Consider the following 23818-nt stretch of genomic DNA (forward strand, 5'->3'; position numbering starts at 1 on the left):
TAATACGTGTGGAAAGTATTATATTAATAATATGAAAAAGATTTGGGTAGATGGAGGGAAATTGAATCCTCGGACCACACTTCCTTTCAAATGCTGACTCCATCCTGGGTGGTCACTTGGGTGGTTGCCATAATATAAATAAACATTGATGATGCCAGGCTATTTGGGCTCTGTCTGAATGGCAGCCCATTTCCTTTCTCCTCAGGGCAAATTACAAAACAACAACAATCATTAGCTTCTTTCTACCAAGATAACCATGAAGATATTTCTAACCCATGCTGGCTTTCAACAGCCACATTCTGACCGTTATTTATTGAAGGGCAGACCCAGCTTTTAGTTTTACAAGACTCTCTGGAGAATACTGGGCTCTGTGAAAGTAGGATAGGAAGAGATCTCTCATGAATGACCTCTTTTCAGAAGGGTAGGTGGATGGGAGGGTAGTAAAAAAGCCGTAGGGCTGTAGTTAGAACACTACAGGTCTGGTCCCAGTCTATTCACCAATTAACCTAATGTCCTTGAGCCTCAGTTTCCTCATTTGCAAAGTGGGGACAAGAACAGTCTCCATCTTTTGGGTCATGGTGAGCCCTGGATGAGAACATGCATACAAAGCACTTAGAATGCAGGCACAGCTATGGTGGTGATGATGACAGAATATGTGACTTTGGGAAAGTCACTTAGATACTCTCGCCTGTTTCCTCATCTACAGAAGGAGTGAGTCTCACAGGAGCATTTGGAATCTTATTCAGCAATATTTCTTGAGCATCTTTCATGTTGGGGCCTCACTGGGGATTTAGCAAAGGGCAAGGCCTGACCCTCACCCTCCAGAAGCTCACTACTGGGGAAGGGGAACACACACACACACACACACACACACACACACACACCGCTAACAGAATACAAGATCTCAAAGAGCTGTGAGGTTCACGAGTGTAAGTGTTCAGGGCAAGAAGGTCCTGGAGAGCTTGATGGAGAGGCAGTGTTTGACCTGGGCTTTGAAGAGTGAGTGGAGGGAGATTGCCTTCCCCTGCTGAAAGACACTTTATCTTCAGGGTAAGGGCCAAACCGCTTGCCTAAGGACACCAGGTTCTCTGTCTCAGCATCCTGCTGCTTCTCTACCTTTGCCTCTACCAGGGCCCCTTGCACTGGGATATTTTCAGCACCTAAAAATATATTGTACCTTCTCTTGCCTTGTGCCCATCGTTGCACATACCGGTTCTTTTGGTCTGTAACTTGCTCCTTACTCTACTAGAGGGCATAGCAGAGTGGACAAGCAAGGCACTAGGGGCTGACTGTGGGGTCTGTCATAGCTTTGCCCCTACCAGCTGGTGGGGCTTCTGCTGTGTTAGTCTCTTGGTGAGTCAATGTCCTCATCTGCAAAATGGGGGTATAGGATTAAATGAAGGTGGCTGTGAGGATTAAATGAGGTAATACATGCAAAGCACTTGCCAGCTGGGCCCACAGTAATCACTGAATAAATATGAGCAGTTGTGATAAACACTCTACATCTGGCTTGCTCCTGCTTAATCATCACCTCTGTTAGAGGTCTTTTCCTGCACAGGCCAGCAACTAGGGCCGGGTTGTTTTTTCCCATAGGTATCTCCTCTTCTACCAAAGCACCCACACCTCTCATCTATTCTAGGCGTCCCGACCAGATTGCGAACATCATGAGGACAGACAGCGCCAGTCAATTGTGTTGGCTGCTGGGAGGGACACACGGTAGGCACTCAGTAAATAATGAATGACACGGGGTGAAGTTTCCAGGGATGGGGAAGGAAGCTTCTTGGGGCGGGGGGTGGGGGGTGGTGAAGGTGGGCCGCTGAGTACTGTGAAGATGAACAGGCAGGTGGACCTTGACACCGCAGGCGGCAGGGAGAGCCTGGGCGTCCAGGGGTTCCAGGGCTCCCGCCCGCCCCTGAACAGACCCTAGGCGGGCGCAGCGCCCCGAGCCGAGGACCGCGTTCCACTTTGGCCAGGTCCGCGCCCTGGGGAGAAAATGCAGCTAGACGGGTCGGGCGAGAGCGCTCGGGCCCCGCCCCCGGCCCCGCCCCTCCGCGCACCCTCCCCGCAGGAGCCGGAGCAGCTCCTGGGCCGCACCGCCCCCGCGCAGGGCGGGCTCGGCGTGCTTATTCCGCCCGGAGGAGCGCAGCTGCGGGCTAGCCGCCGGCCGCCGCTGCGGGATGCTGCGCTCCACGTCCACCGTCACCCTGCTCTCGGGCGGCGGCGCCGGGGCGCCCAGCAGGAGGGTGAGTAGCTGGGGGCGGGAGCCGCCGCCGTCCCGCTTCCCCGACCCGGCAGTCCGGCTGTAGCGGGGTCTGGCGTTGGGGACGCGCGGGAGCGGGACCCCGACCCCGACGCCCTACCCTGGACTCAGCTCTCCCGTTCTGTCCCAGCTCCGGCCGTGACCCTTCTCTGGATGCCCAGCCAACGGCTCGTAGGGCTTAGGGAACTTTGTGGAATTCCCAGAAATTTCCTCTCCTTCCTGCCTTCTCTGTCAGGCCACGTTTATTGGCGGCACGAGTTTAAAAAGCAAGGGAAACAATTTCTGTGGTGTGCCTACTTGAGACTCACAGGTAATGAATATCTTTAACACCCAAAATTGCCTCCTTTCAGCGATTAAAAGCAAAGATCACTGGTCCCCGCTGGTGATAGAATAACACCGATTCTGGAGTGAGTTTACCCAAGGTAGGCTTCACCTGACAAGGTAGAGATCAGCAGCTGGACACCTGGGAGCTCAGTGGTGTGGGACTTGGGTTTATGCAAACCACTTTGTTCATTCTGATTTAAATATTGCATCTTTCCTCACCTCCCCAGATGCTTTGTGAAAGATGCTAGGCACGTGCTGTTGTATCTTTCCCATTCTGTATCTCTTCCAAGATCAGTGCCTCAGAGCGCACTGCCAGGGCCTTGGGCGGTGGCTTTTTAGTTCATCCCTTCTTCATAATATTCATATTTATCAATCAGTGCTTCTTTTCAGTGGTTGAGATTTCTCTTATCATGTTCCCCAAGTTTTAGCTAAACAGATGCTTAAGTCCAAGCCAGGACCCCCTTCGGCACTCCCATCTTCTAGTCTCATAGACCTACCTGTTTACGTTTCCATACCTCAACCAGGTGACTAGCAGTCCCCTTATGTACTGCCTTCCTTTAGCTCTAGAAGGAAGACCTGTGTTACTCTTGGGTGTGGGCCAGGTGATGGATTCTGAGGGGGCAGATGTGTGCACATGCGCGTGTGTGTATGTGTGTGCATGTGTATACACCAGACACCTAGGGTTGACCGAACTCTGGCTTCTCAGTTATTAGCTTTGTAAAGCAAGATCCCCATTGGGTCCAAGTGGGTTTCCAATCACAGTTCCAGCCTTACTGCAAGACAGGCATTTGCCTTTTTTTCTATGGAAATCTTGCTCAGTTGGAACACAATTGTGATTGAGAAAGAATGAAGTCACTGAAAAACCAGCCCTGGGCCTAGATAGAGGCACGGGGGGGGGGGGGGGGGGGGGGGGGGGGAGGGGGAGAACCAGAATGCATGAAATAGTCCAGTCCTCCTCCAGAGATGGGTGGCTAGAGTGGGTGACAGCAGATGTGATTAGTGTACTAGGTAGCCCTTCTGAAGATTGTTTTTCTCAAATGTTCACTTTCAAGTATTTCATTGTAAGAAGCACAGTGGACAGACTATTGGAAAGGCTTTGCCTTTTGAATAAGACAACCAAAGTACCTAGGACCAGAGGGGTCAGGGAGCTGAATCACCATGTAGGGCTGTTCTGAGTGCATGAGTACTGGTGCACTTGTTCAGGAAAGAAGATTTTTACAGGTTCTAGGATTCCCTTCATGATTTCCAACTCTGCTCATGATTTGCAAATGCCATGGGTCCTGTCTATGTGTATGGGGGGCATGGTGAGAAGATACGATCTGTTGCTTGATTTTTTTAAACAACACTTGGAGATTTTCTTCTGGATGATACAGGGCTAGGTGTCGGGGCCTACTCTACCCATGGAGGCAGTCATTGTCACAGACTACCGTCGTACAAAGTGGTTGTTATAGTGGGGTCCATTGTGAACAAAGTCGGGTGAAGCTAACAGGAAGGGTTCTTCCCAAAGCATCTGAGGAAGACCTCCCTTTTCAGGAGATACTGGAGTTCAGGCTTGAAGGGTGCATAGGAGTTCGTGGGGTGATTGACAATGGGATACTGAAAGAAGGAAATATCACTCATTTAAATGAAGCTCTTGGTATATATTGTATCATAAAGGCACATTGCATTTTCTTTAGGGCAAAAACGTTTATTTCTTGGAAAGATAAGAATGGGATGTCTTGAAATTAAAATTGTAGACTAAGTAATCATGACAATTGTTCCTGAAGTTGAAAGTCTGTCAATAAACTCTGTATCATCCCGTCTTTCCTCTTGGCTGTTATTGGACAAGTGATGGTCTTAAACAAGAACATGCTAGCCATCAAAATAGCATTTCTGTTTTCTCCAAAGAGCTTACCAAATTAGGGACTGCAGAGGAACCAGGCTATGTTGGTCCAGATACTCAAGTAAACTAGCAATGGTGGTGACAGCTGACACTGAACAGGGAGTTTTCTGAGTCAGCCAGCCAGGGAGGTGCAGCCAGACCAGACTGTCACCAATTATCCCTTGTTCAATGGCTGCCACCTACAATTTGTACTTCCTTTTTATCTGAAATCATCTCTCAAAGGGGGGAAAAAAAACCGGTGGGAGAGTAATTTCTGTCAGCTGATAAGCAAAGCTCTGAGTGGCATTTACGGATGCCAACCCATTTACGGGTTGTGAAATTAAAAAAACAACAACCCTACCTTCAGTTGTGCGCTAAAAATAGTTTTATCCGTGGCAACAACAGGAAGATAGATTGGCTGGAGAAGAACCATGGATGGAAGGATGACCTTAGAGAATGGGGGGAAACATTAAAAAAAACTATGGACATTGCTTCATGATTTTGAAGGGAATTTTGTAAATGAAGTTAATCCCACTAAATGAGCCTTTGACATGAAAGGTCAGTTGTGTGGCCAGGCTGTGCTCTTTGCGGGGGGAAGGCACGTGTTGCTTTGTGCAGCCAAATACTTTTCGTTCAGCTGTTGAGCCGGGGCGATGAGAGGCATGCATCTGTCAAGAGTTTCCTCCAGCATCACACTGTCTTGATAATAAGAGACTCTTGGCTGGTGTTGCCGGTATCATGGCCCCTGGGTGGCTCGTAAAAAGAAAAACAAAACAGAGGCAAACCCAAAAAGGCCACAAGGATATGACTGTCTCGTAGCCTGCTCTTGCTGATAGTTCTTTCTATTTGGCAAGGGCTTTTTCTGTCAAAACCCAGCTGGCCTGCCAGTTATCCCTCCTTCACTAATGCACACTCTCCTAGGTCCCATTTCTGTCTGACTGGCTCAAAAGAATTTTCCTTAGGTGGCCACTGAACGGGTCAGACGGGTGTTTACCTCACTTCCTTTTCACAGAAACATCTGTGTGCATAACTTCTGTATCTGTGGGCTCTGTAGGAAAGGACATGGCATCGGGTGACTGGGAGAAGTTAGCTAGCTGCAGTACCCACCAGGGATGGGTGGGTAGGGGGCCCATTGCACCCAGGAAGCAGGCTGGCTCCCCACCAGGGCCTCCTGGAACCAGCCCCTGACAGACCAAGTTGCAAAGTTTTGGAACCCTGGCATCGTCAGGGCTTAGCCCAAAAGCCTCTCCCGCTAAAGTATGACATCTGTGCTTTGGTTCACCCATCTTCCTGTGTCAGAGGTAGGACTAACAGACCTGAGTCTTGGAGACTCTTAAGGAAACTCAAGATAGCGATCCCTTGGTTGTCCGGCAGAGGGTATGGAGTGGGATGCTGGCTGGTTCCTTGTCTCCAGTGCCCCGTGGGAGGGCTGCATATGTGGTCTGTGTCATGGTTCGTCTGCACTGAGTGTGCACACAAGAAACCCAGATGCTCGGCTTCTGATCTCTTGGAAAAGCCTTTCAAGTCAGTCAGCCTTAAAAATCGTCTAATCGAGCTCAAGGAGCTGTGGGTCCAGGGCTAACTAACCAGAGACCATGTTGAAAAGGTTCCATCTGAAATACTTGAAGCAATTACTTGCGTCATGGCCTTAGGGCTTCCCGCAGTGAGCTCTCCCAGCCTGGAACAGTTGCAGTCTTCTCCAAGCACACGGAAGAGTCACACGGGGGTATTTCCCTCTGCCCCGCTTGAGGTGAGGGATGGTGCTAAATTTCAGTCACGCTGCTGACTCTTACTTACACTTTAAGGCCACAGTGCTCTTTCTAAATGCAAAATACAGAGCCCAGTGACTCTGCCTCAGGAGCCCCCTTTGTCCTCCCAGCAGCTGCTACAAATTCCTTACTTTAGCATTCAGGCCTTTCTGATCTGGCCTTAGGCTTCCTTGTTCCCGTCCCACACTTGTTCCAAATATTCCAAATTTCTTGCCATTCCCAAACCTTTCATGCTGTTCCTTGCCTCTTTCATGCCTCTCTGATGAAGGGGCAGCTTCCAGGAAGCCTATCTGAACTCTCCTTTTCCGTGTTCCCCTAGTAGCCTGTGCACCCCGTCATTGCTTGCATCCACTGGCTGTGATTAACTACTTGAGAAGAGGGGTTAGGGACCCTGCCTCCCCAGGCCTGGTGTAATTGGTATGTAAAAAGAGGTGTGTGTCATCAGGGTCCTAAAGAAGCCACACTTCACACTCAATTGGCAAACAGGAAACCAGGAAGGGAAGCTTGGGCTAAAGCCAGGCCATCACCTCTGGCTCACCTGGGCAGGAAGCAGGTGACAGATGGATGTGAGTGCTGGCCCAGGTGAAGAGTTTGACGGTTCTGGGAAAGCCTCCAAATATTCCAGTCTCCTCATCCTGTTGAACAAGTTGGAGTTTCATTCCATTGGTTAAGTCACTGGTTCACCCTAGTTATATGTAGAATCACTGAGAAGCTTAAAATATCTAAGCCTCAGACTCATTTAAGCCAGACTGTTTAAATGAGAACGTCTGAAAGTAAAGAATAACACCAGTATTTTTCAGGAAGCTCCTCAGGTGATTCTAACGTGCAGCCAAGAATGGGAACTATCTCTTGAATTATCACTGTCTCCTTATAGCTTTCTTGGAAATACCCTCCTGAGACAGTGTTCTGGAAGCTTCCTTCAAGTTTGGAAGGAGCAAGGTGGGGGGGGTGGGGGCAGAGCAGGAAGTCCTAACACCCCAGGTCGCACTGCTATTTGTGTGCATTCACTTACCTGCATTTCCTGTCTGTATTATGGCATTCGTGGGCACATTGTGTGCTTGTCCAGAAGGGAGCCATTGAGGGCAGGAAGGAGGGGCGCTCACTGTCCTTGTCTTTATGAATTTTGTCTGGTGTCAGTCCTGACACAGGAAAGAGGGGCTCTAGAGCACTTTATACCACCTACAAAAAGTGTCCCTGTATGCAGATAAGCTACTGTCCCCCGGACCATATTTGGCCCTCTTGGCTTGTTTTGTTTGCCTCTGAGATATGAATGTTTTTTATGGTGGTCTGCAAAACCTAAATACTTACTATTTGGCCCTCTGCAGAAAAGGTTTGCCCTGCAAACCCTGATGTAGATCATCAGGCCTGCAAGTTCAGGGCCACAGCAGAGCTAAGAGGCCTACTCCAGGTGGGGCATGCCGTGTCTCACACAGCCTGACCCACATACTCCAAAGATTTTATGCTTGTGCTGAGCAGAGTGTGGTGTGTGTCCTTCCAGCCACAACCACAGGGACCACACCTGCTCTTGTTAGGTGGAACTGGGCAGGAACCCACAGTCACAAAGTGGACCAGGCCTTAGAGAAATGTAAATACATTTGGCTAATTTCCTTAGGGAAATCTTTGTAAACTGATTAGCAACACCATCCACCCCCACCCCATCCCTGGGTCATCTTCTCCATCCCTTTTTATTCGAGAGGATAGTTTTCTCTTTGGTAAGCCCAGGTGCTGAGGCTGAGAGCATGATGGTATGTGGATCTCTAGATTCCCCCATAGATGGAGACCCAGCCTTCTGCCTCCACAAAGAGGGGTGGGTAGGTCAGAAACAAAGCCCCAGAGGACTTGGGGGAGCTCCCAGGTGCCCTGAGTTGCAGACAAGGGCTTTGTTGTGAATTTTCATGTGGAGGAGGCTTGAATACTAGCTGCTCCTCCCTGTTGTCCCTACCAGAGGGGCTGGCTTGAAGAAAGTGGAAGGCTCTCTGGGGAGTTTCAGGCTGTGTTTTAATTCATCTTAAAAAGAAACTCATACTGACATTTAATTTACTGAGCAAGTGCCCATTATGTGTTGATACTATGCTAAGCACTGTAAGAATAGCAAAAACAAAGCACAAAGCTTGCTTGATCTCTCCCCCTATTCTTTCCTTTCTGTTCATGTTGTAATACATGGAATATAATGGGAAGTACTCAATTTTTTGAGTCCTTGAACTCAGATTTTAGTGTTAGTCCCTTCCTTCAAAGGGAATGGCTTTGATTGTTGAATGGCTCCTGATTGTCTTCCACTAGAGACCTTGCTTCTCCATCAGGCATTTGTAGCTTGTTAGAGTTTGGCCCCTGCCTGTTTGTTTTCCTCTTCACTCTAGTGTAGTCTGCAGGCCCACTTGGAGTCTCAGAACATTCGCACATCTGTGCCTTTGGCCAGCCTGGAGCAAATTCCTTGCCTGGTAGTTGTTTGCTGTTATTCTGATGATGGATTCTCCAGACCTCAATGGACTGCAAAGTCTTATTATCTTTCTATACCTAGCTCAAATGTCACCTCTAGGAGCCTTCAGTATACCCCCGTGTCCAGTTAAGACTATTGTTCTTCTTATATTCTTACTGCTATATAAGGAATGCAGTTCTACCATGCCTTAACCACCAAGGTACCCTGACTCTCAGGACTTTGTGTTGGTTACACTGAGTGTTCTTATTTGCTTTGTTTGGGTATGTTTTTGGATTCTGAGCTCTTGGGAACATGGCTGTTTCTTTTTTATCTTGGTACCCTCATTGCCCTTAAAAATATTTTACAGTTAGTGGCTGCTCTGTAACCTAGTAATGAAATATACTGAATCTACCACCTTCCTGCTTTTGGTCCACTGGAAGATTCCCTTGCCTGTAGGGACAGCTAATCCCATAACTGTGGTGTTCCACTAAGTAAGATTCAGTTTTCCTCAATGCTGAAAATACAGGGCTGAGCCTGCTGCTGTGGGAGCAACAACAGCTAGTAGGTGTTGACACATGTATGTGTGTGCGTGTGTGCACTTGTGCAAGTCTGTATATGTGTTTACACACCTGTGTGTATACATGTGTGTGCATCGGATGGGGTGCAGGAGAAAAGCACTTTTCTCTGCAAAATTATGCTATGGATTAGAGCAGCCTATCACAGAAGATTATTGAACATCATAGACTTGGATTGCCTACCTGGTGTGAGTTACACTTTGATGTTTGTGCAAATGCCGGCCGGTTTCAACCGGTCCAGGCAGCCTGGAGTCAGAGGTTTGCCTTTCTCTGGCAGAACTCGGATTCCCATCGGTGCTACTGCCTGTCAGCTGGGAGAGCTGCCCCCTAGCTGGAATGGGTGGTTTGTCTTTGGCCAACATGACTGATGGTGAGCTCTGAAGGTTTGGTGCAAAGTTGGCCACATTGGAGGCATGTAGTCCTGGGGCCATGAGGGGATGAAGCTTGCCCATAGGAATGTAAAGATGGAGAGTGATTGTGAAACCAAGTCACTGAGTTGAAAGAGCTGGGGTTTTTAGATCCAGAGGAAAAGAGGTTCATAGGGAAGGAGGCCCTGTGTAGAGAAAGGGGAATTCTATTCCTGCCCTGAGGGCAACCCCAGGTCCATTAGGGAGGAGTTCTGAGGGAACAGGAAGCTGGAGGTGCTGGGTAGCAAAATGGGGTATCTCGAAGGTAGGTGACCATGTGTGTGGAAGTGCTAACATATATCCCACATGGGCTCTTTTACCTGTGCATGGAAAATGTTATCCTCAGTCTCCCACCTGGCAGGTACATTGGTGGGTGGGTGGGGGTTCCTCTGTAGGTCGGCAGTTTGGAATTAAAAGGTCTTTTACAATCCCATCCCATTCTGGGTTTGTGGGCTGCAGGGTGGTTTGCTCAGCAACCACCCTGTGGATGGGTGCAGACCAGGTCGGGGGTATATTAATTTGCTAGGGCTGCTGTAAAAAGCACTACAAACCAGGTGGCTTAAACAACAGACATTTATTATCCTCTGGTTGGGAGCTACAAGTCCAAAATCAAGGTATTGACAGGGTTAGTTCCTTCCAAGGGCTGTGTGGGAGTGATCTGTTCCAGGCTTCTCTCTTTAGCATGTTCACATGCTCTTCTCCCTATATATATGTCTGTCTGCAAGTTCCCCTTTTTATAAGGATATCTGTCATTTTGGGTTTCTGTTTGTTTTTATAAAGTTTTTTTTTTTTTTAATTAGAGAAAGAGAGTGTGCGTGTGTGAGTGAGTAGGAGAGGGGCAGAGAGAGGGGTAGAGAGAGAGAGAGAGAGAGAGAGAGAGAGAGAGAGAGAATCCCAAGCAGGTTCTGAACTACTGGTGCAGAGCCTGATGAAGGGCTCAAACCCACCAACTGTGAGGTCATGACCTGAGCCAAAATCTAGAGTCAGATGATCAACTGACTGAGCCACCCAGGCACCCCAAGGATATCAGTCATTTTGGATTAGGGCTCACCCTGATGACCTCAGTTTAACTTAATAACCTCTGTAAAGACCCTGTTTCCAAATAAGGTCACATTCTAAAGTTCTGGGGTTAAGACTCCAATATACAAATGTTAGGGGGACACAATGCAGCCTATAACAGGGACAAGCCCATGGGGCTGGGTACTCTGGGTGCTGCTGGGACCCTCTTTGGGCTTTTCCAGTGGCCAGATCACTTCTCCCTGGGAAATCACAGCAGGTCCTGGCTGTGACATTGGGGTGAAATAGACATATGGCATTAAGCATATTCCCATTGTTGTGTAAACATCACCACCATCCATCTCCAGGATGTTATCATCTTCTCAAACTGAAACTCCATACCTGTTAAGGAATAACTCCCCACTTCTCTGTGTCCTCAGCCACTGGCAATCACTGATCTGCTGTCTGTCCCTAGGAATTTTGACTATTCTATATACCTTGTATAAGTGGAGTCATACAGCTGAGAGAGCTGTCATTGTGTCATACCCATGTCTTTGCATGATTGGCTTCCTTCACTTAGCATAATGCCCTCAAGGTTCATCCATGTTGCACCATGTGTCAGAATTTCCTTCCTTTTTAAGGCCGTGTGATATTCTGTTCTGTGTATATACCACATTTTATGTATCCATTCATCCACCGATGGACATTTGTGTCGCTTTCAGTCATTGTGCATAGTGCTGCTACGAACATGAGTGTATAGACTTTTAAATAACTTTGTGCTTCTGTATATGCATGTCTGTTAGAGAAAAATTCAATATATAGCCAAGGAGAAAGCACCTTCACAGTCCAGTCACCACTGTGTATATTTTGGCTTTTGTCCCTCTGGCTGTATTTTGACCAGTGCAGGTGAGATACGATCATTCTATACATACTGTTACAGAACTCGAGCCAAAATCAAGGTATCAACAGGGTTAGTTCCTTCCAAGGGTTGTGTGGGAGTGATCTGTTCCAGGCTTCTCTCTTTAGCATGTTCACATGCTGTTCTCCCTGTATGTGTGTCTGTCTGCAAATTCCCCCTTTTATAAGGATATCTGTCATCTTGGGTTTCTGTTTGTTTGAATGCTATGACATTACTCGGTAATGTCCTCGTTTTGAGCAGCAGGGTGGTGAGTTGCCTGATCTGGGCCAGGCAAACGTTGGTCTTATCCTCAGAGTCCCCTCTGCGGTTGGTACGATCACCTCATTGCTAAAGGGGGGAGACGGCACTGAGAAGCACAAGGTCACCCAGCTCTTTGTACCTCTGGCACGGGTTTGTAACTGGCTTCTCCTCTCCGTCTCTCCTAGGCAAATGTCTGCAGACTGCGGCTGACTGTACCTCCCGAGAGTCCAGCTCCAGAGTCAGGTGAAAAGAAGGTCGAAAGAAAAGAACAAGTAAGCCGTCTCCGAGCAAAGCTCTGACAAGTTCTCATCTTTACTCTCTTTTATTTTCACCCCATCCCCCGCGTCCACCCCCCACCCCTCCACCCCGGTCCTCTAGCAGTGTATTCACAGAGTCTGAATGTCAGCGATCTGCCGATGAAAAGCCCTCTCGACCTTGCCACCCCATCTTCCATCTTCCCAGAAGCCAGACTGCCCTGCCCGGCTGGCCCTGCTGGCCTCCTGCCCCTGCTCTTGTTTCCTGGTGAACGCTGGCTCTGTGTTGCCTCAAAGCTGTGGGGACGCTGGCCTTAGTGGCAGGTGCTGTGGCAGGGAACGAGTTTTTCCTGAAAGAGCCCAGTCCTGTTGAGTCAAAGGGCCCATTGTGAGCTGCCTGTGGCTGAGCCTTTCTCAGCAGCTGGAGGCGGAAGGCCCAGCTCCTGGTGGAGGCCGCCTGGAGAGGAAAAGCCCAGCAGGCAGCCCGGGCACAGGGCGAGGGCACTTGGCTGGAGGGAGGGGGAGGTCATCAGATTTTTGTGCCAGCTTCTGTGCTAAGTGCTGGGCCATGAAGATAAGTCTGACCTTGTCCTTGTCTTGGAGGAGCTCGAAGGTTTTCGGGTGAGGCAGACCTATGAACAAGGTTGATGTGACACTCAAGTGTTAGGATCCGGAAGTGCAAGAAGGGCTCCAGGACCACGGGGCAGGGAATAACTGACTGCCTGCGGAGTCACCGAAGCAGAGACTTAAAGGCTGCATAGGAGGTGCCGCTCACTTCCGGGTCTGTTGTCCCGGGCAAGCCATTTTTCTCATTCACAAATAGTTATGGGGCGCCTACTGTATTCCAGGCGCTGTGCATGTACGTATAGTATACCATAGTATATACTACACTGTGAGTAGAGTAGTGAACAAAGCAGTGAGCAAAAACATGCCTGTCACTCACCGAACTTATCTTCCAGTTGGGAGGAGAATGAAAATTTTTAAATAAAGCATATTTTATGGAGTTTAGAAGGTAGTAAGTGCTGATGGAGACACCTAGAGCAAGAGAAGGGGATGAGAGTGCCAGGGGTTAGGTAGTAATTTTTCTTGTGTGTATATTTTGTGTAAGTATAAAAGAAAACAGTTAAATGATTTAATATATGATCATAAAAGTTTTATAAATGGAATGACAGTGACAAGCCTTGCTGTGAAGTTGACCACACGTGGCCACCTGTGGAAAAGGAAGCTCTTCATTGAGTGGTAAATGGTTGATCATGTCCCTAAATTTACTGTTGGGCTTTGTCTCTCCTTCCCTTCTCTTATGCTCTTTTCCCTGCTTTCTCTAAAGACCAAGCTGCCTGAACTAATTTTAATAATGAGTGACAGAGAAAGGAAGGAGGGAGGAAGGAAAATGAGGTTATGATTAGGTGCAAGGTTAGAGAATGTAGAGTTGCTTATCTGCTTAAAGAGAGGAGAAGTCCCACCAAAAGATCCAGAAAAATGGCTGGTTGCAGGTGGGAACAAGGCAAGTACCTGGTGAACCTGGAACATCGCATGCCGGAAAGCAAGATGGCACTCACCCAAATGGGGTCATAGCAAAGGACCCAGAAGCTGGTTTGAAAGTGGTCTCACTGCACTGGCAAAATTGGAACCACTTTACATCAAAACTTACAACAAACTTTACAACAAAATTCCATCAGAAAGTGATGACAGTAATGGGCTTTGACACATTGAATAATTAAAAAAAAAAAGATTCAGTAGTTTACAGTAATCATCAGAGATTTAAAAAGCAAAAGCTCTTTTATAGAACTTCAACTGACAAATTTGGAAAGTCCCTATTTTATAACCCCAGGTTGGTCCCTTCGTGGATGCAAAGACTAGTTAGTGGAAGGTTATTGTAGAGCAGTATTTTCACATGGCCCCAGAGTATCACCTCATAGATTACTTTCACTTCCACACTCAAAACACACAGGGGCGCCTGGGTGGCCAAGTCGGTTAAGCATCCGACTTTGTCTCAGGTCATGATCTCACAGTTCGGTTCATGAGTTGGAGCCCCGCGTCAGGCTCTCTGCTGTTAATTCTGAGCCCAGTTCAGATCCTCTGTCTCCCCCTCTCCCTGCTCCTCCCCCGCTCTCGTCCTCGCTCACTTTGTCTCTCTCTCTCTTCCTCAAAAATAAACATTAAAAAAGCAAAGGCACAGTGGTGCAGTCTGGCAGCCAGCGTTTCAACCACATGGTCCAATCTAACTTTACCAGTACTGGCCCAACCTGGTCTGTGGGCTTCCGAGGTGATGCAGTCAAGTAAAGCACAGTATCACCTATGTGATATTTGTGCCAGATGGTTTCAGCTGAATCTAGTAATGAGAGAATAGCAAATCCCAAAATGTGGGACATTCTTTAAAAACAGCTGGCCAAAGGGAGGCTAGGAAGAGTTAACATCAAATGTAACAGGTGAAGCTTGGTTAGATCAGGGATCAAAAAAATAAAAAAATCTGTAAAAGTCATAGTGGGATAACTGTACACTTTTGAATATGAACCACACGTTAGATATTATTGGACTAAATGTGACTCTTCCTTGTGATGATGGTGCTTATGGTTATATAGTCAAACCATTTCTTCGACTGTGTGTAGCTTTGAACATTGTCTGAAGAAAAAGTTTGGGGGTAAAAGCTCCTAACCCAAACGACCCAGCTGGATCCCTGTTGTTGACTAAGTTGAGTGGGGTGCTGTGCTGCTGGGGGGTGTCCCCTTCTGCCCTCTCTGCTGCCCTGACTGTTCTTTTAGAGAACTGGCCCTGAGCTGTGATCAGGAGCTTATGGGCTGCTCAGCGCACGAGGAATCGGAGGGAGCCCTTTTAGTGTTGCTGTTGTTTTTAAATTTTTTTAGTGTTTATTTTTGAGAGAGAGAGCATGCGTGCATGCGCAAGTTGGGGAGAGGCAGGGAGAGAGGGAGACACAGAATTTGAAACAGCCTCCAGGCTCTGAGTTGTCAGCACTGGTAGAGCCTGATGTGGGGCTCAAACTCACGAACCGTGAGGTTGTGACCTGAGCCGGAACCAGACACTTCACCAACTGAGCCACCCAGATGACCCAAAGGAGCACTTTTTGAGGGGGTGGCCTAAGCTGGAGAGAGTGACAGGACAAGGGCCACAGTGGCTGCCCATATGCATGGCACGGGAGGTGGGAGATTTGGTCTGTTGGAGTTAGATCTGAGCCGCATGCCTGGGCAGATGTTGATGAAGGGCACTGACCCTGGTGCTATGAGCCCTTGGAGGGTGCGTCCCCACTAAGAGGAATCAAGCATTCCCAAGGATGGAAGGCATGTGTTCTATGTCAAGCGGGAGTTGGTAACCAAGTCGTGTACTTCGATCAGCCCCTTTGTCTTAAACAGTGCTTTTCAAACTTTTCAGAGCAATAGGTCTCTTTTTTATTTTTGTTTTTTTTAAATGAAAATAAATGTTATTCTGGGCCCTCATGTATAAATCAGGCAAAAGTGTTGCTAGTGGGGGCCAGGGTCCCTCCGGTTCTCCCCGGCTCCTCCTGTGGGTACGTGAGAACCTCAGGGCTGCGAGGAGCACAGGGCAGAAGCTGTGAAGACAGCATGTGCTGTGAGCCCTCTCACACTGGGTGGGCCCGGTATGCAGCCTAAGTGCCCGTCTGCAATGCATTGGTGACTCACTGCAGAAGAGCTGGCGTGGACAGGGAGATGGTAGGGCCGGCTGCTTCCCCAGGACTGAAGTCCTTGGGTGGTGGTTGCACTCGAAGGTACGGGTGGTAACTGTGAGGCTGTTCTGAGTGGTTCCGTCACCATGTTCTGGCCAGATTCCTGGGCTTGAGTCGCTGGGAGCCAGAGGCCAGGCACGAGCGAGAAGGCCCTGAAAGGGACTGCCTGCTCTCATGTGCCATCAGCATTGTTGCCCCTCCCTGGGACACCATAACCCTCCAAGAACTCTGGATGACCTTCCCTGGTGAGATGACTTGGGTTCCTTGGAGGGGCCCGTGGTGTGCAAAGGTGGGGGGATTGGAGCTCGCTCAGGTATGGAAGCGGAAAGATACCAAAGGCCTGATGGGCTTCTGATGAAGCGACACTGCTCAGAGAATATCCAGGACCCTGTTAGAGCTGTAGCTGCCTGAGGGCAGGCCTGGGCCTTATTCTTTGACACAGTCATGGAAGGTGCTGAGTGTATTTTCAGGGCCTGGGATTCCATGGGGCAGCTGGCCACACATAGTTGCCCCTGCCATTTGGGCCATTCTGTGCACTCTTCCTGAAATCACTGGAGAGGAATCACTCACTCACAGAGGCAGGGTATGGCAGATGGTATATTTTCCCCAGCTTCGTGATGGTGTGTTTGGAGACTTCTGGTAGCATTCACAGCAGAGGCAGTGTCTTTCTTTGGAGTTCTGGGTTCCTGGGGCGTATGCGAGAGGCTTCCTGCCCTGTGGCAGACCATTCCTGCCTGCTGCTTTTAATCCTTCTCTTATAGAAGGTACCTACTGCCCCGAGACTGCCTTTTGCAGGCCACAATTGAGCTCCCAAACACTTATTTCTCTGCTACTTGGTTTACTTACCCTGAAAGGAAGCACAGTAAGGCCTGGTTGCAAAGAGTAACTGAGCTAATATATGGGAGTGACCGCCACAGTGCCCTGTAATACTGATTACAGAGGCAGTGACTCAATGCCAAATCTCAGCTCTTGGAATGCCAAGCCCAGTCCTTTCTTTGCTTTTCTCCCTCAGACCCTCCGGGAGTCATGCCCCTTCCTGCAACTGTCTGTCCGGCATCTTCCTCTTAGGCTGTGCCTGCAGCATCTTTGTTTGCTGTCCTTAGGTTCTTCTCCATAAATCTGAGCATCCATCTGCCATATCCTCAGGCCTGGTCTCCTCTCTCGGCAGACTTGACCTCAGAGAACTCATGCTCTCACGGCACTGAGCTTTCTGGGGAGTTGCTCACCCTACCCGTCAGCTCTTGGCCATGCCAGTTTTCTGTGTTCTCCACATGGTGGTATTTTTTAGAATACAGATATTTAATCACCACATTACCATTATTTTGGTATTTAAACATGAAATCTGGATTATTTGTATGAAACCAGAAAATTCTAGGCTGCATTACGTTTGGAATGGAACATAGGTATTCTCATTTAGAAAGGGTTCTGACCCCATTCTTCTGTTTTAGAGCCTCTTGAGGCATCTCACATTCCCATTGCCCGATGACCAGTGAGGATGATTGTGTTTTCCTAACGTTTGTTCTTCATGTATATTTTACCCAGAGCCATTTGAAACGAGGGTATGTCTTTTTATTTTGTTTCCCAGAGCCTAGCTCCCTGCCTTGCACATAATAAGTGCTTAAAGAGGGACTTAAGATTTGGTTTTTGTATTAGCTTCTTGGGCTGCCGTAGCAAAGTACCATGAACTGCATGGCTTAATCCACAGAAATTCATTGTCTCACAGCTTTGGAGGATAGAAGTCTGGGCTCAAGGTGTCCATCAGCAGGGCCATGCTCTCTCTGCAGGCTCTAGAAGAATCCTTCCTTGCCTCTTCCAGCTGCTGATGGTTCTGGCGGTCCCTGGCTTGTGGCTGCATAACCCTGCTCTTCCTGTGGCATTCTCCCGGTGTGTGTGTCTGTCTCCAAATTTTCTCCTTTTTGTGAGGATACTCATTATCCTGGATTAGGGCTCACTCCAATAACCTCATTTTAATTCACCCTATCTGCAAATAAGGTCAGATTCTGAGGTACTGGGGGTTAGGGGGTACAACACATTTTTTTTTTTTTTTGCAGGACACAATTCAACCTGTAACAAGTTTCTTTGTAGAATGTTATCTTACATTTTTTTTAATGTTTATTTATTTTTGAGAGAGAGAGAGAGCGTGAGAGAGCATGAGGCGGGGGGGGGGGGGGGGGGCGCGGGGCGGGGGGGGGGGGGTCGGGGAGAGGCAGAGAGAGAGAGGGAGACCCAGAATCAAAAGCAGTCTCTAGGCCCTGAGCTGTCAGCACAGAGCCTGACGCGGGGCTCGAATTCACGAACTTTGAGATCATGACCTGAGCCAAAGTCAGATGCTTAACTGACTGAGCCACCCAGGTGCCCCTGTGGAATGTTAACTTAAGTTGTATCAACAAGTCAGATAAATTAGTCATGGGCTTTTATTTATATATTAAAAATCATTAAAAATATGGGAGAGGAAATGCTATTAGTTTGTGGGTACAAATTTCATGTTCAGAAATTGGTAAATATGAGTATAATGTTTACAAAATTGTTGAATATTAAAATTCACATTGGTGTAGAATATTTTGAAATTAACTCCCTATCATTTTCACAGAATTTTGTGAGTGTATATACCTCTGTTCCATGTAACTCTATATGCAGTGTATTCTTAGATACACATATATACACACACATAGCAGTAAGAGACAGAACTAACACCAGCTGTTGCAGATATATCAGTTAAATTGGGGTCTCACTGCATGCTTGAATTTTAGTGAACATGACCTGAGCTCTCCCAATTCTGAGTCTGTGTGATAGTGAAGTCTTTTGCAAAGTGACAGGGTAATTTGAAGCAGATAATATTTTCAGTAGCTGTTAACATGCTGCCATTGTAGATGTCCTTTAGTGACTTCTGTTTTTAAAGAAGCTGTCTCTCTTTAGACCTTTAAGAACTCCGGTGAGGGAGAGCAGGTCCAGGTGTATGTATGAAAAATGGGGAACTTTGATACCCCAGTGTAATGTTTCAAAGGAGGAAACCCTTGCCATTCAGTTTTATTGTCCCCTTTCCCTTAAAAGCCCTGGATGAGTAAGCATGCTGAGTCCTCGTCCTTGTCCTTGGTGTGACTGTTTATACAACATCATGGGCTGTTGCCAGGGGAGGGAGTGTCCTGCCAGGATTCAGATTGAGGTCAGGGCTGTGCTGAGGGTGTGCAGGACTCTACGTGCCTCTCAGAGAGAGCAGCCCCATGAGGATGGGCAGAGGCCTGGGTTCTAGTGCTGGTTCCTTCACTATGGTGGCCTTCCAGGCGAGTCGTCTCGGGGCCTTAGTTTTCTCTTCCAGCAAATGTAAATATTAGCCTGGAGTCACTGTTTTTCCAAATTTCTCTAGCTGTGGAACTCCTTATTCAACTGAATACATATGAGAAGTCCATCGGTAAAAGAAGAAAAGTGTAGTGGCTGTGATTTCAAGTAAGGCCAGGGCTGTGCCGGCTGCTGCAGCAGTATCCCAGGCCCGAGCCTTCTCAGACACCACAGAAGGGTGGGGTATCATTTCTAAACCCACTGGACCACACAGCTCTTCTCTTTTCTATTTTCCTGACCTCCTGAGACTGTGATTGTCTCCCCATGCAGAGAAACAAGGCCAGTCGAGGGGTGAACATTCCTCTGTCATAGCAAGTCTGATGGCTGGGATGAAAACAGCAAAAAGGCCCAATAAGAGGGAAGCAGACAGACAGAAGCATCCAGACAAACACGTAGACTTTAGCAAGATCCTAGATACTCAGAAATATAAAGACATGACACCACCACTAATGCTAGAATCTATCAGAATCTACTGGTATGGCCCATGGCATACACTGGGTTTTGTGTATATTATTCTGTGTATTTCTGGAACCAGCCTCTGAAGTGGGTGGTATTATCCCCCCTGTACTGTTCAGGACCCTGAAAGTCAGTGCAGTAAATAACTAGCACAGAGCCATGCAGCTAGTACACGGTGGATTTGCAGTTCTCACTTGGGTCTGTGCCATGGCCATGTTGCCATGGGAATGTCAACTTGCACACTTTGTCCTATCAGGAAAAGTCTGTCTAGGATATTTATATTTTATCAGTCAAGGTTATCTAAGGTGTGTACTCTACAACTGAGTTCTAGCAAAAGAGTTCCTGATTTTCTTCTCCAGATACTCTTTTCATTTTCCCTGGAGTTGTTGGGCCTAAGCAGCTGTTGTCTGCTTAGAAGCTAGAAGACAATATCTGTAAGAAGTTACCTCCTATCAGGATACTATTATTAGAACTACAGTCTCTTGGGGATTTCTGCTTGGTTAGAAGATTTTCTTTTCCTTCTCATCGTTAAGCATTCAAAACTATTGGTCTGTGTCCAAGCATGACATGATGATTTTATATAAAATGGTCTCTTCAGTCTGAGATTCACAGAAATGACAAGTACCTTAATAAGCCAGAGATCTCCATTTCCTTGAGGAGACTGGTCTGTCCCTCCCCTCCCTGCTTCTCTCCCAGGCTGTGGGAAGGCTCTCCGGCTCAGCTGTATTGTTGGTTCTTGTTCCAAGGAGACAAAACGGTGTCACAAGTGAGTAATGATTAGGGACTAGTAATTTTCTAGGATGGGCACACAGGTCAGACAGGCCCCAGCACGTTCCTAAAGTGCTGTCCTCTGCCTGCAAGATGGGTGGGATGCCCCTGGCTCATTGCTCAGCAGTCCCTGCATCAGCTGCTGCCCTCTGGCTGGAAGGAGAGGTTCAAAGCAAGAAGGTTTGGAAATAACTCAGCTTCTAGTTGGCATGTCATTTACTTCATGTAATGGTCCATCTAAGTCATTTGGGCTGACTGGACATGTGACCACTGTCCATCCTGGTCTCTGGGGCTGGGTTACCACCATTGGTTTGGATTTATGTTAAGCTGTGTGTCTGCTGTTACTTCTTCCCTGAGACCCTTTCTTCACCAAAGGATTTTCTTCCTTGGTGAAGATCAGTGTTTCGGATGACCAGATACTCCAAATCTTCTGGCATAGACCCAATTCCAAACATTCTGTCTTCCTTCCTTCCTTCAAACGTATTTATTGAGCATCTCTTTATGCCGAGTATTGGGGATACTACAGTGAACACGGCAGATTCAGTCTCTGCATTGTGGAGCTCATGTCATGTAAGATCAAATATTCTGATTTCCGGTTTGGGAAATACGGTTGCCTATTACCTCTCTGACCCTTGTTCTCCAGCAGCGATAAAGCCCTTGCAGCAGGAATTTAGGTGGGGAGTAACTTTTCTGTAGTTTTTCCATCTTTCTAAGGCACTTTCCACAGGCATGAGCATGTAAGTAAGTTGTCAGCTCTGAGTACATCCCAGGGAACAGTTTAACTGAGAGATTCTCTATCTGTTTCACCAATTATGCCTGCTGTTAATTATGCTGCATTTCACGTAGGGGTTATGGGATGCATTTCAGTTGGCTGTTACCTTTTCCCTTCTTTGACACGGACTTTGTTTTCATTTCATGTATTTGTTAGGGCTTTGGTTTTCAAGGCAATTTTGCCTACTACTGTTTCATACCCAGGAGGCTTTTATTAGGCCTAGGACATTTTTAAGAATCTGATATTTTAATATCAACCAAGCAGCCTTATAAAGAAGTTAAAAAAATTTAATTACAGAGACTTTCAAACATCTACAAAAGGAAACTGAATCATGTGATACATCACTGACCCTTCACCCAGCCCTGAAGCCCTCGACCCATGCTCAGTCCTGCTCTGTCTGTACTCCTGTCTGCTTCCTTCACCCTGTATCCCAGATATCATAAATATTTAATCATGTTTCTCTAAAAGATAAAGGCTATCTCTTAATATAATCGCAATGCTCTTATCATGCCTAAAAAAACTAATATTTATCTTATAGGGAGATATTTTAAAGGACCCGAGAGGAGAAAAATTCAGCCACGGTCACAGTGCCAAACATGCCAGCTCTTTTCTTTTCATTTCTTTTCTTTTCTTTTCTTTTCTTTTCTTTTCTTTTCTTTTCTTTTCTTTTCTCTTCTCTTCTCTTCTCTTCTCTTCTCTTCTCTTCTCTTCTTCCTTTCCTTTCCTTTCCTTTCATTTTTTTCTCTTCTCTTCTCCTCTTCTCTTCTCTTCTCTTCTCTTCTCTTCTCTTCTCTTCTCTTCTCTTCTCTTCTCTTCTCTTCTCTTCTCTTCTCTTCTCTTCTCTTCTCTTCTTCCTGTGTTCTCCAATTTTTCACCAAGAGCTTACTTACATTTCATCACAATGATAGCAGTCTCGGGCTCCTTTGCAACTCCTAGAGATTTTATGATGGGGGCAAACCGCAGCTCCCTGTCCCTCCCTCTAAGAAGATCAGAGGGTGTTCCCTTCAGCTGGACTGTATTTATGTATACTGGGAAGTTCCCCAGAACCTCTTCCAACTTCTAAAACTCCCTCTTTATTCAGCAAATATTTATTGAGAAACTCATCGAGTGTCTGTCACTGTGAGATGTCAGGGATTATGATGGAAAAGAAGACAAAGGAGGCCCAGTGGATTGGGGAGCAGGCCTTACATAGATGATAGATGACAATACTAATAATCACTCCACTGTGGTTGTGGTGAGGGTGTAGAGGCCTAACCAGTCTGAAGAGGCCTTGAAGGAGAGACATTTCAGCCCACCAGTGGGCACCTCGTGCAGAGGGAATAGCCCGCGTAATGCCCTGTGGTGAGAAGGAGAGGTTTGCTGATAAAGGAACAGAAAGGAGGCAGTGAGGGCAGAGGGGAAGACGGATCCCAGGAGGCTGGACAAGGGCCTCCCCATCCTGAGCCTGCCTCTTCCCAGTAGCCCGACCGGACTGGGGGCCATGGTGTTGGCTTCCCTGCCCCTGAGGTTTGGGCTGCCGCATGGAGACATGACTTTCAATTTCACTCTTGACTCTTAGCTATTTTGAAGGCTTTGTGGTCAAGGGAAGAGCTTAGATTTGGGAAGATGTACTCAGGCACTTGGATGTTGCACTTTGGAAGAACTAATATTTACATGGTAGGGTTATTGTGAGGATTAAAGAAAATACTGTATAATAAAGCAGACAACAAATATTGCTCCCCTGTGCTTTCTTGGCAAACATCTCTTCCCTGTCCCCGTCACAGTACAGTTTCTGCTTACACTGCCTCAGGAACCTTCTCCTCGGGGAATGGCCCATCCTCATGGCCCTTCTCTGGGCTCTTATTTAGTCCCTGACTTTGTAATATTCTTTTAGGTTTAGTTTTTTGAAAGTTGAAATGAAAGCTGTCCATTCAAAAATAATCCCCCCTGCTCTTTTTTTGGCTAAGAGGCATAAAGGAAAAAATGAAATCCTGTTTTAACTGAAGACACTGGTATTAAAAGTCTGGGTTCCATCCTTTCCAATGTTTTATACACACAAACAGACATTTAAAAGAAAAAAAAAACAAGAATAGGGAAATGACTGGTTCTCACTTAACAGATCTTGGCTGTCTTTTCACGTGGGTAACCGTTAGGTCCATGAATTTCATAGACCTTGTTGTGTTGTCCGTGACATTTTGTGTTTTCTTCCGTAGGCGGTGGTCCTCGTGTCCCGGCAGGGCAGGGAGGCAGAGTGGTCTGCGTGCGGCCACCTGAGCCTTTTCCTGAAAGCCGGTCCATATGGGAAAGGCTTTGCTCTGCAGAAATGCATTTCTGCTTCTGTCAGCCTCAGCTTGTTTTTCAGGAAGTGGGTGGGGTCTGACTGAAAGAGTTTGCTTTTGTTTCCTGGTACATAGAGAGTTTCATTAGAGCTTTTCCTCTTCCTAATTTTATGTCTGGGAAACCAGAGGCCTGGACTCGCAGCTCATCATTCCACCAAGAGCCATCTGACAACGTCTTCATCTAAATTTATGTACACATTTCAGGAGTTGCATTAGTGCCTGTGGGGCCCAAGCACGAAGGCCTCAAGTGGAATCATTTTCTGGAAGTAAATGCAGAGCATCATAATTCCTTATGTCTTTCCAAGTATGTATGGAAGGGTGGAAGCAATGGGTGTTTTGTTTTTTAGTTTTTTTTTTTTTAAAAAAGCTCCCATCACAGAGAAACAATACAAAAGGGTATAAAGACAGAATTGAAAGTCATCCCAATGCCCAGTATCCCCGCCCATC

General features: G+C 47.2%; 1 protein-coding gene across 2 annotated transcripts in view; it reads left to right on the plus strand.

Moving 5' to 3' along the window:
* Nucleotides 1–2086: 2086 nt before the first annotated feature.
* LOC112856506 (myocardial zonula adherens protein) overlaps nt 2087–23818 on the plus strand; it is a 122563-nt gene continuing 100831 nt past the window's right edge. For both annotated transcript variants that reach the window (XM_086710786.1, XM_025920090.2), the window contains exons 1-2: nt 2087–2243; nt 11953–12039. In XM_086710786.1, the coding sequence (XP_086566912.1) occupies nt 2178–2243; nt 11953–12039 (153 nt within the window). In that variant the 5' untranslated portion in view covers nt 2087–2177. The remainder of the gene's footprint in view (nt 2244–11952; nt 12040–23818) is intronic.

Source organism: Puma concolor, chromosome B3, assembly GCF_028749965.1.
Source record: "Puma concolor isolate L17-30 chromosome B3, mPumCon1.1.hap2, whole genome shotgun sequence".
Lineage (NCBI taxonomy): Eukaryota > Metazoa > Chordata > Mammalia > Carnivora > Felidae > Puma > Puma concolor.